A 17,500-nucleotide genomic window follows, 5' to 3' on the forward strand; every position below is an offset into this window, starting at 1 on the left:
TAGACAAACTCCGCCCCACATGTGTGACTCTCGTGTAACTTCTGAATAACGCTTAAGTCAGTTGTTAGTAGAGTGCATCTGAGTGAAACCCTGGTGTAGACAGGAGGTCTGGAGTTGCACGTGGAATGGAAGCACAGGAGAACCTGCAGGGGAACCTGTTAAGCTTCTCACAGAAGTGAACAGAAGTTTGGGCTGTTGTGGCACACTGTGACATCGTTGCTGTAGACTTGTTAGAGCTTCAGTTTCTCTGGTTGGTTTCTTGCTCAGCATGCTGTTATAATCCTATTATTTGTTGCACCAGACCATAGGAATGTGACTCTCTTACAAGATGCAGGTCTTTAGAGATGGGTGGAGAGATAAAAACACAATCTGAGCCCTTGAGGCAATGTTTGGGAGGGAGAAGAAAAGATTTCTGCCAGCAGTATACATCATGTTCTTCTGCAGAATCCAAAGTGATGTTCACAGCACTGGAACATAATATTGCTGAGGTGGAGGAACAAACAGTGGGCCAAAATCTGGTTTGCGGAATTGAACTACGGGAATTAGTGTTGGCGTACCTGAGTCTTCTCTGAAAGATAAAGCAATGATAGATCTTCTCCTAACTCTGCGACAGTTGTGTGAGTGGTAGCTGGTGACTCATGTAAATTACAGCCGCATACAGTCTAATTTATGTCACACTCTTAAGCCTTACAATTGACTCACTCTTGGACGGGCATCAGACTAACATTTTGAAGCAGATGCAGGACCTCAATAAAATCTGCCATTTAAAAATTCCTGAGGACACAGAACATTTGGTTAAAAAAAGTGGTGGAAACATTAATAAAACCTTTATTATAGTAACGAATAACGTCATGTTTTATGTCCGTGTATGCGTCTATTAATACAAATTATACAGAGGCTCCAGTTTAGGATCCATATAAAAAAGTACATTAGGAATCTGCAGTCGGACTGAATTCATACAGATTGTTGAAAACAGGGTCAAGGACAGAGAACACCATTTTAGAACATTTGTATTGGAGGGTAAAGATGTCTGTAAATTTTAGAACTTTCAAATTTTGATGCCTTGTTCTGTATGAGCTGCTAATAGCTGAAAGAGATCAGCAGTCGATTACTCTGAGCTTTAACAACACGCAAACTCAAAAACTCATTTTGCTCTTGGGTTGGAAAAGGGATTTCTATTCTGTTCTAGACATGAGTCTGAGGTGTGTTTGCAGAACTCTGATGTCATGTGGGGAGTCTGTATGAAATTGGGTGTAAGGTTCACATTTGGGTTGTTTGTATTGGGACTGCGGTATACTGTATGCGTGTGCTGTTTTAAGCGATGATTTATACAGGTTTATGAAGAGGATTAAGGTAAGAACAAGGGCTTTGCCAACTCTGATGGAACATCTCTGCAGGAGTCGGAGGATTTTACACATTTGAAGCTGTTTTTTTTTTTTTTTTTTTTTTTTTTTTAAGCATTCTCTTCTCTTGATGAATGTGATGTTCTTTCTCTCAGCATGAACTACTTGGGGTTGTTGGGTTGGGCAGTGTGTGGGTGTTGACAGAGAATCTCTTCCAACTATGCTGGCCTTAATCTTAAATTAAGTTTCTGTGTGTATTTTTTTCCGTGCAGTATAGCAGCTAATTTCTTTCTTTTTGTCTCTCCTTCAGTCTCTCTCACTCCCGCGGGTCGATGATGGAGGCCATGGTTCTTGGCTCTGATTGGTCATGTGTTCGTTGTACCTTCTTAAACCCGGCGGGGTCTCCACGTTGCTCCATTTGTGAGGCACCTCGTAACAAACCTGATCTGAACAGAATTCTACGTCTCAGCAGCTGCTGGACCTGCCCACGCTGCACACTGACCAATCACAGTGCATCAGGGGCGTGCTCAGTATGTGGAGCACCACCCAATTCATCAAATGGCCCTACCCCTTCTTCTTCCTCTCCGTCCATCTCAGAACCCATTACTTCTAACTCAGAGCCTAAACGGCAGCATGTGGATGAGGACTTGGTAAACAAGTCTGAGCCTAATGGGGAAGTAGGAAACACTGAAGTGGGTGTGGTATCAGGATGGGCGTGTCCTCGGTGCACGCTTTTGAATACACCCACAGCGATGTCATGCTCAGCTTGCGGAGGCCCGCGGAAACTTTCGCTTCCCAAAATCCCACCCGAGGCACTGGTAGTTCCGGAAGTCCGGACGCCAGTGTCTGGTTTTCCTGCACAAAATGCTGGAGCGGTCCTCATTGACCTCACTGAAGACTCGCCTCCTAACCCTGCCCCTTCTCAGACACCATCTCCACCTCCTAACAGTACCCACTTCCTTCCTCCTTCCTTGTCCTCTTTGCAAAATAATCCTGTTCCTCGCAGCAGACGCGAAGTCCCACCCCCTACTTCCCCCTCAACAGGACCTGCCTCCAAACCTAAGCCTCTTCCGTCCTCAGAACCAATCAAACGCCTTAGTGTGCTTGATGAGGAGGAGCCAAGTCCTAACCACCCAGCCCCACCTTCTTGGAAATGCCCCGGATGCTCGGCTCCTTCTGGTCCTTCAGTATCTTCAGCAGGACGCTGTGATGCCTGTAGAGGACCACGCCAGGGCACGGGGCCGAGCGCAGATGTCATTGATGTCCTTGGCGAATCGGTTCGATTCACTCCAGCCACACCCTCAAGTCCTGATTTTACGTCATGGGCATGTTCCAAGTGCACATTGCGGAATCCTACAGGGTCAGGACACTGCAGCGCATGTGGAACCTCCAAACTTCATGGATTCTCTGAGCCCTTTGCTAAAATGACCTCACACACACCTCGAGGGACAGGGCAAGGTGAGAAGTGGGCGTGTCCGGCATGCACACTGCTAAATGAGGTGTGCGTGAAGCACTGTGTGGCGTGTCACACAGCTCAGCGCTACTTGAGAACCAGAAGGGTGAAGGCACTACGCCGCAGAGAGAGCGTTCACGTGGAGCAGCGGAGGAAAACGGATGAGGGCGAAGCTAAAGAACTGTGGGAGAACATCGTCAGCTTCTGCAGAGAGGTGTGTGTGTGTGTCGTGGGGGTGGATACGGGACTCCACTATAATTAACTAATTTAGCTAAATTATCTTTGGAAATTAGCTAAACAGCAGAATTGTTTTCTAATAGTAGTCAAGTAGTAATGTGATGTCACATGTAGCGACGTACTAATAATTCATTTATGGGCGTGTCTGATAATGAGCCACGCCCCCTAACATGCCCACAAGACACAAACTGAGCCTCATGTTCTTTCAGTGAGAACATTCCTTTTCCGTGTGTTTCAGAACGCAGTGAACTTCGTCGACGACAGTTTTCCTCCTGGTCCCAGATCAGTGGGCTTCCCGGAGAGTGACAGTGTCCAGCAGCGAATCAAAAAGTGGCTCCGCCCACACGAGATCAACTGCAACAACTTTAAGGATCGTGGGGTGAAGTGGACAGTGTTCCGAACACCTCGTCCATCTGATATCCTACAAGGGCTTCTGGGGAACTGCTGGTAAGAGACAGAGGAGGCTGGTTTTGATAACCAGCTGTACAATGTTCACGATTTAAACTCCGTGTTTGTGTGTGTGTGTGTGTGTGTGTGTGTGTGTGTGTGTGTGAGGTTCCTGAGTGCGTTGGCCGTGTTAGCGGAGCGTCCTGAGCTGGTGGAGCGAGTGATGATCACCCGCACGATCTGTCCTGAGGGAGCGTATCAGGTTCGACTGTGTAAAGATGGAACGTGGACGACAGTGCTGGTGGACGACATGCTGCCGTGTGATGAGTACGGATACCTGCTGTTCTCACAGGTGTGTGTGTGTGTGTGTGTGTGTGTGTGTGTGTGTGTCTCTGTCTGTCTGTATTCAAGCACTGATACATCCATTCACCTACAGTACATAAGTACTACCCATGTAGCCATCCCTCCTATTATCCATCCATACTTCCATCCATTCAACTAGGTATCCATCTATCCCCCAATTATGCATCCATCCATCCCTCCATCCATCCATCCATCCATCCATCCATAGCTCCAATTATCTATCCATCCATCTGACCAAGTATCCATGCATCCAGGTATCCATTCATCCATCTAACCATCCATATATTCATTCCAAGTATCTACCAATCCTCCCATCTATGCAAGTACACATACCTCCATCATTCCATCCATCCATCCATCCATCTAACCATGTAGCCAATTGTCCACCTAAGCATCCATCTATATATTCTGTATCTATTCAATCTTCAATCTAGCCATTAATCTGAGGATCATATTATTCATCTATACGTCCATTTATATATCAAACCATCCATCATCCACCTCTTTGTTCCTTTCTGTTCCTGTCTTTCTGAGTGTGGGATAAAAACATTTAAATAATAATAGTAATCTTGGTTTCTGTCTTTCTCCCTCTCCATCTCTTTCTGTTCTTCTTTCTCAATCTCTTTCTCTGTGTCTGTCTGTCTGTATCTATCTCTTTCTGTTTCTCTCTCTCTCTCTCTCTCTCTCTCTCTCTCTCTCTAACTTTCTGTTCCTTTCTTTTTCTCTCTGTTTCTTTCCCATCTCTCTCTCTCTCTCTCTCTCTCTCTCTAACTTTCTGTTCCTTTCTTTTTCTCTCTGTTTCTTTCCCTCTCTCTCTCTCTCTCTCTCTCTCTCTCTCTCTCTCTCTCTCCCTCTCCCCATCTCCTTCTTCCCTCCCCTCTCTTTCTCTCTCCCTCTCTCCCTTTGTCTCTCCCCCCCCCTCTCTCTCCCTCTGTCTCTCTCTCTCTCTTCCCCTCTCTCTCTCTCTCTCCCTCTCTCTCCATCTCTCTCTCTCTTTCGCCCCCACTCCGTCTCCCCCTCTCCCTCTCTCCGTCTCTCTCTCCATCCTCAGGCTCAGAGGAGACAGTTGTGGGTGGCTCTGATAGAGAAGGCCCTGGCGAAGCTGCATGGTTCGTATTTTGCGCTGCAGGCCGGTCGAGCCATCGAGGGCTTGGCCACTCTGACTGGAGCTCCATGTGACAGCCTCAACCTGCAGGTGAACAACACCAACCCGCGCGAGGAACCCATCGACACCGACCTCATCTGGGCCAAGATGATCAGCTCCAAGGAGGCGGGGTAACACACACACACACACACACATACAATATAGCAGTCCAGAGTTGTTTACATTAGTCTTCATGTGATTGGTTGTCATGGTTGGATCTTGTTTGTGATTGGTTTATTTCTTACCCAGTTTCCTGATGGGGGCGTCATGTGGAGGCGGGAACATGAAGGTGGATGATGCTGTATACGAGTCTCTGGGGCTCCGTCCACGACACGCCTACTCCATTCTGGATGTCCGGGACGTTCAAGGCTACAGGTGACTTCACACAACACAAACATACTTTTTCTAGATTATGTTCTGCGTTGTTTCTAGATAGTTCTGTTGCCCCCAATCTTTTATAGGGGGTTCTCTTCCACATAGTTCTAGAGGGTTTCTGTTGTACAGGGGAACAGACTGTTCTGTTCTGCAAGATTCTAGCTAGCTATACTTAGCAAAGTTTCTTTTCTTTGCATGGTTTCTGTTCTTTTTCTTGTTTTTGTTTCTAAGGTTCTAGACTGCTTTCTCTGGGGTTCTGAATCAGTGTGAGATTCTAGACTGATCTGTTTTTATCATATTCTTGCAGGTGTTTTTTTTGCTGGTGTTTATATTGTTGTGTTTCTGTCGCAGGCTGCTGCGTCTGAGGAACCCGTGGGGACGGTTCTCCTGGAACGGCTCGTGGTCAGATGAGTGGCCCGATTGGCCACAGCACTTGAGGCATGAGCTGATGGCTCACGGGAGCAGCGAGGGAGTGTTCTGGATGGAGTACGGAGACTTCATCAAGTCAGTAATCAGTACTTTTAAAACATTATCACTGCATCAGATTTACCGGTTCATCAGTAAAGTCTCCATCAGGTTTAGACCATAGATCAATATCAGGATTTACTGATCACCATAAAGTAATGAACTTAGTGCTTTCAGTAAGATACTGAACTGATGATCAGTGATGATAACATACTGGACCACTAGTCAGAGTCTCACACACACACACACACACACACACACACAGTTCAGTGCAACGTTGTAGAGCGATGTAACACTCGGGTCACAGTTCTAGAGTTCCAGAACCTTCAGCACGGTGTTCTAAAGCTGCATAACACTCGGGTCACAGTTCTAGAGCTCCAGAACCTTCAGCGCAATATTCTAGAGCGACGTAACACTCGGGTCGCAGTGCTAGAGCTCCAGAACCTTCATTGCAAAGTTCTAGAGCGACATAACACTTGGGTCACAGTTCTAGAGCTCCAGAACCTTCAGCGCAATATTCTAGAGCGACGTAACACTCGGGTCACAGTTCTAGAGCTCCAGAACCTTCACTGCAAAGTTCTAGAGTGATGTAACACTCGGGTCACATTTCTAGAGCTCCAGAACCTTCAGCACAATGTTCTAGAGCGACATAACACTCGGGTCACTGTTCTAGAGCTGTACAATGTTCAGCCTAGAGTTCTAGCACTGCAGAATGTTCGAGCCTGAACTCTCGAGCTTCAGAAATTTCAGAACAAAGTTCTAGAGCTGTGTAACACTCGGGTCACAGTTCTAGTGCTGCATAGTTTTCAGCACAGGGTTCTAACACTGTTCAAGCAGAATGCTCTGTCCTGAATTTGACAGCTCTCAATTAAAGCTATTAATAATAATAATAATAATAATAATAATTTGTAGTGTTGATTCACTGGTGTTTGTGTGTGTCTCTCTCTCTCACACACACACACACACACACACACACACACACACACACACACACACACACACACTGCAGGAGTGAAATATAGACAGCCACTCCTTTCAGCTCATGTTTTATTCACACCCACAGCATAGACATGTATCTGTAACCTCTCTCTGTGTGTGTGTGTGTGTGTGTGTGTGTGCGTGTGTGTGTGTGTAGGTACTTTGACTCAGTGGATATCTGTAAGATACACTCAGACTGGCATGAGGTGCGTGTACAGGGTTCGTTCCCCAGCAGGGCCAGTGGACCAATCACAGTGAGCGCTCTGACTGTACTGGAGAGAACCGCCCTGGAGTTCGCTCTGTTCCAGGAGGGGAGCAGGTACACACACACACACACACACACACACACACACACACACACTGACACACACACTGACACACACACTGACACACACACTAACACATACACACACACACACACACAAACACATATATACACACACACACACACACACACACTAACTCACGCGCACACACACACACACACACACAGTCTCGTGCCCACACACACTCACACAGACACTCTCACACACACACACACACACTGACACACACACACACTAACACTAACTCACGCGCACGCACACACACACAGTCTCGTGCGCACACACACTCACACAGACACTCTCTCACACACACACACACACACACTCACACACACTCTCGTGCACACACACACACACACACACACACACACACACACTAACACATATATACACACACACACACACACACACACACACACTAACTCACGCGCACACACACACACACACACACACAGTCTCGTGCCCACACACACTCACACAGACACTCTCACACACACACTGACACACACACACACTAACACTAACTCACGCGCACGCACACACACACAGTCTCGTGCGCACACACACTCACACAGACACTCTCTCACACACACACACACACACTCACACACACTCTCGTGCACACACACACACACACACACACACACACACTAACACTCTCTCACACACACACTAACACTCTCTCACACACACTAACACTAACACACACGCTCACACACTCTCACACGCACACACTCTCGTGCACACACACACTCACATACTCTCGTGCACACACACTGTCTCACACACACACACACACACACATACACGCTCACACACACTCTCGTGCACACACGCTCACACACACTCATACACACTCATACACACACTAAAACTAACACACACTCTCTCACACGAACACAAACGCACACACTCTCACACACACACTCTCGCGCACACACACACACACACACACGCTCACACACACTCTCACACACACACTCACACACACACTCATACACACACACTCTCTCACACACTCTCTCACACACACTCATACAGACACACACACACTCTCGCACACACACACACACACACACGCACATACACACAGTACATTTATATTTGGACATTTACTTATTTTGCCGATTAATTATTTCAGTTTTACTTTATACATTTGTTTGTTTTTGTTTGTTTGTTTGTTTTGCCCATTAATTATTTCTTTTTCATGATATAGACTTTTATTATTTTATCGATCACAAGATGTATTTGTAATATTCGCATTTCTTACCCCTTGTGTTCCCTCCCTATCCCAGGCGTTCCGACTCTGCAGATAATCACCTGCTGGATCTGTGCATCATGGTGTTCCGGGCCTCGTTCTCCAGCGGGAATAAGCTGACGCTCGGCCGCTTGCTCGTTCACAGTAAGCGTGCGGTGAAGAAGTTTGTAGGCTGTGACGTGATGCTGGAGCCGGGAGAGTACGCCGTCGTCTGCTGTGCCTTTAACCACTGGAACAGCGGGGGAACACCAGGTACACACACACACACACACACACACACACACACACAGAGGCCACACTACTCTGGACCAACAACAAAAATCAGTGTAGTCACCAATAACACAACAACTTTCCTCGTGTTCAGTGTGTTCATTTATCTGCGTTTGTCTCATCACATACACAACATTAACATTAACACACTGCGATTCATTACTAAAAAAATATGGTTTTATTTAATTATACGTAATACACAGCTGTTGCATAAGTATTCACCCCCCTTTGAATTTTCCTTTTTGCTGCTGCTGTAATGAGTGAATTTCCCTCTGGGGTTAATAAAATTACAAATGGGATTATTATAAATCACAAATCCCTATAAATAATAGCAATTATACTGACTTCTTATTCTTCAGCCCCTGAGTTAGATCTTTCAGAAGGAGACATGGTGATTTTCAGCTTTCTTATATAATGAAATATGACTCCGTTTTGCCCTCTAGTGGAGTAACGGACACGGAGACGAGCTCTTTCTTTATTTTTATTCATCTTTCAGTTTAATGGACTCTTTTGACTCCTTGCATTTCCGTTTTGAAATCTCGCTTTTCCGTCATCGTTGTTAAAAATTCGGCAGTACGGCGAGACGGCGGTGTGCGCTTCGTCACAATGAGTTTACGCAAGAAGCTATTCTAGAGAACATTTTGAGTAATGAAGAGAGGCTCTGAGCACTGCTGTCTTCAGAACTGAGCAGATCTGTAAGCTTTCCCATCTTCCCGGTTCAGCGCGATCTCATGACCATTTCAGTGTTTCACCGCACGTATGAAGGTCTGCAGCAGAACTATCACACCAGATCAGCGATCCGAACCAGTCAGCTGTGTGAGCTAACATTATCTTCTGCGTTCGTTTCCGTTAATAGCTGTTAATAGCTTTCTCCATCGTGTTCTTCAGTACTTCAGGAGTTCTTGTAGACACAGTCTGTAAAACACCACCACCTCTGAGAGTGTAGTGAAAGAACCGGACACGCAGCAGCAGTAATAACGATGTGAAAGCGTTTGTGCAGTGAGTCCGTTACAGTCCACACGACGAGTTTACTTTACAGCGCTGGTTCTACAGTCGTTTGCCGGGTCTGGTTAGAACCTTTATCCGGGCCCCTGGTCTACAGCATTCCGTCATGTCCATCTCTCACTGTCTGTCTCACTCATCTGTCTCTCTCTTTCTTTCTTTCTGCCTCACTCTGTCTTTCTCTCTCAAATCTGTGTGTGAGTGTTTATTTTAATGTGTGTGTGTTTTGATGTGTCCCTGTGTGTGTGTTTGTTTTAATGTGTGTGTGTGTGTTTGTTTTAATGTGTGTGTGTGTGTTTGTTTTAATGTGTGTGTGTGTGTTTGTTTTAATGTGTGTGTGTGTATGTGTGTTTTGATGTGTCCCTGTGTGTGTGTGTGTTTTCAGTGTCGAGCCCCACTGCCCCTCCTCGGGCGTGTCCTGATTCTCCGGGCTTCATTTTGGCCATCTACAGCTCCAGACAGGTGATGGTGGAGCAAGTCGACGCCACGGCAACCACGCTCGCAGACGCCATCATACTACTGACGGAGAATAAAGGAGAGAGACACGAGGTACATACACTCTCTCACACACTTACACACACTTACACACACTTATAAGAACTATTTAAACATCTCTCCTTCTCCTTCCTCTCTCTCTCCTTATCCTGTTCTCAGGGCCGTGAGGGTATGACGTGTTATTACCTCACTCATGGGTGGGCGGGGCTTATCGTTGTCGTGGAGAACCGACACCCGAAGTTCCACTTGCACGTGTCATGTGACTGCACGGACAGCTTTAATGTGGTATCAACACGCGGCAGCCTGAAGACTATAGACAGTGTTCCACCACTACACAGGTACACACACACACACACACACACACCATCAGGGTGCTGACTGAGGATGACGATCTTCTCAGAAATGTTAATCATCTTTATTGTCCATAGTATAATCTTTATTGAGCATTTACACACAGGGTGCAGAGTCTAACAGTGAGAGACAGAAAGAGTGTGAGAAAGAGGGGAGAGACAGAAGATAGGGACAGTGATGAGGACAGAAGTTACGTGAAGGACATGGAGAGCGATGTGGACAGAATTGAGAGAGACAGGAACAGATACAGGAACATGTTGAGAAACAGGAGAAAAGACACAGACAGGAGACGACTATCGAGACCGAGATGTAGAGATTTAGGACAACGCTGCCATCTTGTGTTCAACTTGGTGTACTACATGTGTGTGTGTGTGTGTGTGTGTGTGTGTGTTCGTTCTGCAGGCAGGTTCTCGTGGTTCTCTCTCAGCTGGAGGGGAACGCCGGGTTCTCCATCACACACCGTCTGGCTCATCGTAAAGCAGCGCAGGCCAATCTGGGCGACTGGACTCCCACTAAAGCCACGCACTCGCCACAGCTCACACCTGATACAGAGGGACTGCACAAGCCCCGCCCACTCTGACACACGCCCACATATGCCCACACACACACTCATGAGGGGTGGAGCATAGCGGAACTACTGAGCCAATCCAATCACACGACTGCTCCTGGAGCCAAACACACACACACTCTCACACACACACACACACACACACACACACACACACACACACACATATACACACACACACACAAGGACGGACATGAGCTCAAGGATACCGCCATTAGTGATACACACTGTGTGTGTGTGTGTGTGTGTGTGTGTGTGTGTGTGTGTGCGCGTGCGAGTACGAGCCAAACCTGCAGGAAGTCTCCGAGCGTCTCCTCCGTTTTTATACCTGCGTGTCAGGCTGTCTGAAAACCCAATTAAATGTCTTTTTTTTTCTTTCGTGTCATGTGCTCTCATTAGCATATATGGGTGGGGCTTAATTTGCCACAGCCAATCAGGGAGCCAGAGGGAGAAATACTTGAAGGGAATGTGTGCTAATGTGTAGAGACCATGGCTGTGTTCCAGTCTTCATTCACTAGCCCTTGACGACTTCCCCTTGGTCCTCACCTCTCCATGGCAGGAGCAGTGAAGTCACTAATACACATTCGATGCTAGGGTTAGGGGCTAGGGACATGCTAACAAGTCTAATTAGCAAGCACGCTAATCAGTTAGCATGCTAATACAGTTTCCTGCAGGTTAGCTTCATTAGTTTATTAGCTGTAAGTTGGCAAGTTAGCTTGCAAGCCAGTTTACATAATTTGCATATGGTTTAGTGACACGTTAAAGTCCTTTAGGGGAAGTCATTGAGGCAGTGATGAAAACAGTACTGGAGCACTGTGTGTCTGTGTGTGTGTGTGTGTGTGTGTGTGTGGAGGTGGTTGGTGTGTTAGCTGACGGGGGGAGAAAAGCACAAAATGATGGTGAGGAATGGAGTGCTCTGATTGGTCAGGTGGGTGTTGCCATGGTTTCTTTTGATCTGTCCTTTTTTCATGTGTTTAATGTAATCAGGTCAGTAGCGCCCTCTGCTGGCACACACACACACACACACACACACACACACACACACACACACACTTGTGAACAACTCATTCCAAGTTTAGTTCCCCTTTTGCTTTTATATTAACCTCCACTCTTCTATGTGAAGGTTATGCCTGAGCCCTCACTATACACACACACACACACACACACTCTCTCAGTCACTATATGTACACACACACACACACACACACACACACACAGGCACTATACACTCACAGTCACTATACATACACACACACACACACACACACACACAGTTACTATACGTACACACACACACACACAGTTACTATACGTACACACACACACACAGTCACAGTTACTATACGTACACACACACACACACACAGTTACTATACGTACACACACACACACAGTCACAGTTACTATATGTACACACAGGATCCTCACTATATTTACACACACATACACAGTCCTCTTATCACAGTCACACACACTTTATTGTTCCTCCTTAAGATCATACATATGACTCTCTCTCACACACACACACACACACACACACTCCACGGTGTGGTCAGTGTACACAATAATACTGACCACATACACACTCATCCTACCTCAGACACGTAAACAATCTAAACATGCAAGCATTTTCCTCTTCTGGGGACACTGATTTTCTCCCCTTAAACACACACACACACACTCTCTCTCTGTTCTTCATCTGTGTGTGTGTGTGTGTGTGTGTGTGTGTGTGTGTGTGTGCTGGTAGATCAGGATGAACTCTGTATGCTTGGTTCCCTATCTCAGGTTCCACCGGACCAAATAAAGATTTTTAATCTGACAGTGTGGGCTTACTGCTGTGGGGGCGGGGTTTAGCATTGTGTGGGCGGGGCATATATATATATATATATATATATATATATATATATATATATATATATATATATATATATATATATATATATATATATATGGGGGCGGGGTTTATAGGTGTATGGGTGTGGCTGATTGCTGTGGGGACAGGACTCAGGATTTACTGGCTGGTGGGGTTTACACACTATAGTCAATGCATACAAATATAAATAAGATATGAAATATACTGTGTAAAGCTGTAAATGATCATTGTTAATAAAAAAATTATTACCAAATATGCAAATTAGAGCGTGCTTTCACTAAAGGACATACTAAAGGAAATACTGTGTGTGTGTATGTGACAATGACTGTGTGTATGAGAAGGGGATCATGGTGCTATTCACTTCCATTGTGTGTTTTTGAAGCTTTTTTTGGTCTGCTAGTTATAATATCAATAAATAAATTTTATTTATCACCATATAGCCATCACCATCATAAGAAGTTCAGGTCATAAAGTTCAGGGTCCACTGAACTTGTAAAAATGACAGGACACTATTCCCAGAACTAATTTGTGGAGATATCATTGAAAATTTAAGTTTGGGGTTAAAGAGTTAAAGCAGCCAACCACTAGAGGGTGTCAGAGACATTATGGCTTCACTTCTGACTCCCTGTTACAGCGTGTCTCATATAGAGTCACTGTGTATGTGTGAGTTGGAGTGAAGCTGATTGGTTGCCTGCTGTTGCGCCATTATGACATCATCAGCTGGCAGTTGGAATTAAAACTTTCCAACATTTTGTCATTGTGTTTCAATGGATTAGTTTCACACATTAATCTTAATTATTAATATTTACGCCATGAAACTCAATGTGTAATGAATTATACACCAGACTGATGGGCGAAGTACAGCACAGGCTCGAGTTCATTTTTATAAATGTACCAACTTGTGTGTGTTTATCATGAATTTCTTCATTTTCACCACTAGATGGCGCACATGCAACTGCTATTAAACTGGCCGGGACTAGACTAGAAACCTTTTCATAAAAGTTTCAACTTATCCAAAGGAAGTAATTAATATCTGAAATAATGAAACCAATCTTATTATGCACTAATACAGTATATGAGAGATTATTCTATATTTTTTTATCAGCTGCTGAATTTTTTTTTTTTTTTTTTACTTTTTTCACTTGGTGTAGAAAATGTTTGTGTAAAGACAGTATGTTCACACTTTTCACACTGGATCTTCCCAAATTCCTCATTGTGAAATGACAACATGTCAGCCGTGACCTAATTCAATGTGCAAGAAGTTTAGCTAATCATCTTCTGTCATTAGTAATAGTTTTAGTGAGACGTGTAGGCTAGTTAGCACTTTGATGGAGAACGATTTAGCATGAGAGGTGCACAGTCAGACAAGAATAGGTTTCAATCATAAAAAGAGTACCTTCTGTAGGGGAAAGTCTGGATGCCTTAGGCGGAGTTAGCAATCCCCCAACTCCGGCATTAGAGCCCTCACAGCGGGGCGAATGAGTGACGACTCAGTGGCATAATCGCAAAGCCAAAGCTAACGCTAAGGCTCGCCCACAGGAGCACCACTCCTCTCCGCTTCACGTGTCCAACAGGTTTGCTCTCCTCAGTGAAGCACCTGCTGAGAAACCTGAAAGAGCTCTGGTTATAGGTGACTCTATCTTGCGGCACGTGAAATTAGCTAGGCCTTTAGGGGCACCAGCAGCTTTAGTTAGGTGTATACCGGGAGCCAAGGCGCTGGACATAGCAGGTAATCTTAGGGTCTTAGGCAAGCACAGGTTCACAAAGATAGTTATTCATGTAGGAGCTAATGATATACGCCTTCGTCAGTCTGAGGTTACTAAGAGTAACTTGGTAGAGGTGTGTAAATTAGCGAAGGCGATGTCCGATGCTATAGGATGGTCTGCCCCCGTCCCAATGCGGTGTGGCGATGTAGCTTACAGCAGGTTATGGTCGCTGAACTGCTGGATGTCCAGATGGTGCTCCGAAAACAATGTGGGCTTTATAGATAATTGGACTATCTTTGAGGGCAAGGCTGGCCTGTTAGGGCGGCCAAAAAATGCACCAAAAAATGCTGCAAGAATTGCTCTCATTTCTTGCAGCGTAGCACATAGTCTCAGAACAGGCCTAGTTAATCGGTGACAATCCAGGGCCAAGGCCAGGGAGCAGACAAGCAGGCTAAACTGACCGTCTGCTAGCTGCACTGAGTCGTCACTTAGGTTCCACCATATTGAGACTGTGTCTGTTAACAAAATTATAGACATACTCAGATAGTTTGTTTTAGTAACCTAATTAACATAAAATTAAACCAAACCGAATGCATAGCCAGCACCATTGATCTGAAGCTAGGACTGTTGAATATTAGATCTCTTACGTCTAAAGCGCTTATTGTTAATGAAACTATTACTGATCAGGAGTTTAATATACTCTGTTTAACAAAATGCTACATGCTACCACGTCAAACGTACATTCACGTCAGCTACTGCACAGAGTTTTATCAGTAATCTCCCAGAGTTGTTCACTTTGATTGTATCACCGTCTGATCCCAAAGAACTTGATCAGTTGACTAAATACTTAGAGTCAACGTTCTGCTACACACCATATAAGGTAGCTCCACTTAAAAGAAAAATAATTAGGGAGAAAAAGCTAGCACCCTGGTATAGCGATCACACACAAACTTTAAAACAGACCACTCGAAAACTAGAACGTAAATGGCGTCAAACTAAATCGGTAGTATTTCAAATAGCATGGAGGGAGAGCCTTTTGAGCTATAAGAAAGCTCTTAGTGCTGCTAGATCAGTGTATCTCTCCACCCTAATTGAAGATAACAGAAATAATTCAATATGTAGTCCAATATAATATGTAGTCCAATATAACTATATCAGATACAATCAGGGATTAGAATTTTCATCATCAAAATCATCAACCTGTATACTAGATCACTACACGTTTCTTCAAACAGAACATTCCAGAAACAATTGAACCTCTTTGTCACACTTCTACTGGGTTGGGTCAGGAATGAGAAGAAGAGAAGCTTGGGACAACTCAAAAGAGCTCTTTATTTTCCTTCACTATTACTTTCTTTTGTCACCCCACACACACACACACACACAGAGCTCTTTGCAGAGCTCGAGGCTCTTGTCTCTCCCCTCTTTATCCTTACCACCGCTCACTGAAACACAGAACATTCGTTAGCCAAATTCCACACAGGTGTGTAATCCTCGCTTTCTCTGACTCATACTTACATAGGAATAACATTCATGAAATGTATCAGTCAGGATTTAGGCTTCATCATAGCACAGAGACAGCGCTGGTTAAAGTGGTAAATGACCTACTACTGGCTTCTGATCAGGGTTGTGTCTCCTTGCTTGTGCTGCTTGACCTTAGTGCAGCTTTTGATACCATTGATCATGCTATTCTCCTCAATAGACTAGAAAATGTAGTAGGCATTAAGGGAACGGCCCTTTCCTGGCTCAGGTCTTATTTGACTGATCGTTATCAGTTTGTAAATGTAAATAATTATTTCTCTATGGTCTCGTGCCGTAGAACCTGAGTGAACTTCTGGTCTTCTATGATCTGCCATGCCTACTCAGATCAAAAGGTGCAGGCTATTTGTTGGTACCTTGAATAGTGAAGGCTACAGCAGGGGGTAGAGCTTTCTCTTACAAACCCCACAGTTATGGAACAGCCTTCCACTTAGTGTTCGGGGCTCAGACACAGTCTCAGTGTTTAAGTCTAGGCTGAAAACATATTTGTTTAGTCAAGCCTTTAGTGAATAGTTTTTTCTTAGGTACAGGGGCAGGTCTGGAGGGTTCACAGGCATAGAGTGTTGTGGTGAACTGGGATGTTTGGATGCTGTCGCCCCCCCACTCTCACACGTTCACTCAGGTGTGTTGATGGTGGAGTGGCTGGAGCTTTATGTCCCAGGACTCCCTCATGTCTGTGTTAGCTTCTGGCTCTCCCTTTTAGTTATGCTGTCATAGCTAGTCTTGCTGGAGTCCCTGCTTGCTCTCTGCATGCAAAGTACATTGTCCTTAACCATTAGAGGACAAAAGCTTGCTTAACAATCTCTCCCTCTCTCCATCTCTCTCTCTCCCTCACTCTCTGTCGAGCTACACATGCTACTTCTGAGATATCAGTGATCCTGACTCATTCTGCTCTCTGGACCTGCCTGATCCATCCTGATGCCCTACTTCTGCTTGGAGTTCTCATCACCTGGTAATCACTCGCTGCTGCTGAGGATGGTCCACATGGACAGCCTAAAGTTACATGAGATTACTGAGGATGGTACCACTGAGAAACCATGAAGGTGGCTGTTGATGTTCTTCATAAGTTGCTCATAAGCTCATAAGTTCCTGGTTACACAATTGCACTATTTGTCCTTATAGTACACAGTGATAGAAGGGAAATTATTTACAATCGCACTATCAAGTGTCACCCAGATGAGGATGGGTTCCCATTTGAGTCTGGTTCCTCTCAAGGTTTCTTCCTCATATCATGTCAGAGACTTTTTTTTCTTCTCACTGTCACCTCTGGCTTGCTCATTAGGGATAAATTATAAATTTACAGTCAGGTCCATAAATATTGGGACAGTGACACAGTTTTGGTAATTTTGCCTCTGTACACCACCACA

At 45.0% G+C, this 17,500-nt stretch overlaps 1 protein-coding gene across 6 annotated transcripts in view; it reads left to right on the forward strand.

Annotated features, from left to right (window-relative positions):
- The window catches only part of capn15 (calpain 15), a 29,158-nt gene extending 16,995 nt beyond the window's left edge, over positions 1 to 12,163 (forward strand). For 5 of the 6 annotated variants that reach the window (XM_053235698.1, XM_053235701.1, XM_053235693.1 and 2 more), the window contains exons 2-12: positions 1,654 to 3,010; positions 3,272 to 3,480; positions 3,589 to 3,772; positions 4,835 to 5,058; positions 5,177 to 5,302; positions 5,654 to 5,806; positions 6,903 to 7,064; positions 8,367 to 8,581; positions 9,987 to 10,150; positions 10,256 to 10,434; positions 10,854 to 12,163. In XM_053235698.1, coding sequence (XP_053091673.1) covers positions 1,676 to 3,010; positions 3,272 to 3,480; positions 3,589 to 3,772; positions 4,835 to 5,058; positions 5,177 to 5,302; positions 5,654 to 5,806; positions 6,903 to 7,064; positions 8,367 to 8,581; positions 9,987 to 10,150; positions 10,256 to 10,434; positions 10,854 to 11,076 — 3,174 coding nt within the window. In that variant the 5' untranslated portion in view covers positions 1,654 to 1,675 and the 3' untranslated portion in view covers positions 11,077 to 12,163. Of the gene's footprint in view, positions 1 to 1,653; positions 3,011 to 3,271; positions 3,481 to 3,588; positions 3,773 to 4,834; positions 5,059 to 5,176; positions 5,303 to 5,653; positions 5,807 to 6,902; positions 7,065 to 8,366; positions 8,582 to 9,986; positions 10,151 to 10,255; positions 10,435 to 10,849 lie in introns of all 6 variants that reach the window. The other variant, XM_034303228.2, reaches the window with a different exon arrangement.
- Positions 12,164 to 17,500: the final 5,337 nt, after the last annotated feature.

This window comes from Pangasianodon hypophthalmus, chromosome 1 (genome assembly GCF_027358585.1).
Source record: "Pangasianodon hypophthalmus isolate fPanHyp1 chromosome 1, fPanHyp1.pri, whole genome shotgun sequence".
Classification (NCBI taxonomy): Eukaryota; Metazoa; Chordata; class Actinopteri; order Siluriformes; family Pangasiidae; genus Pangasianodon; species Pangasianodon hypophthalmus.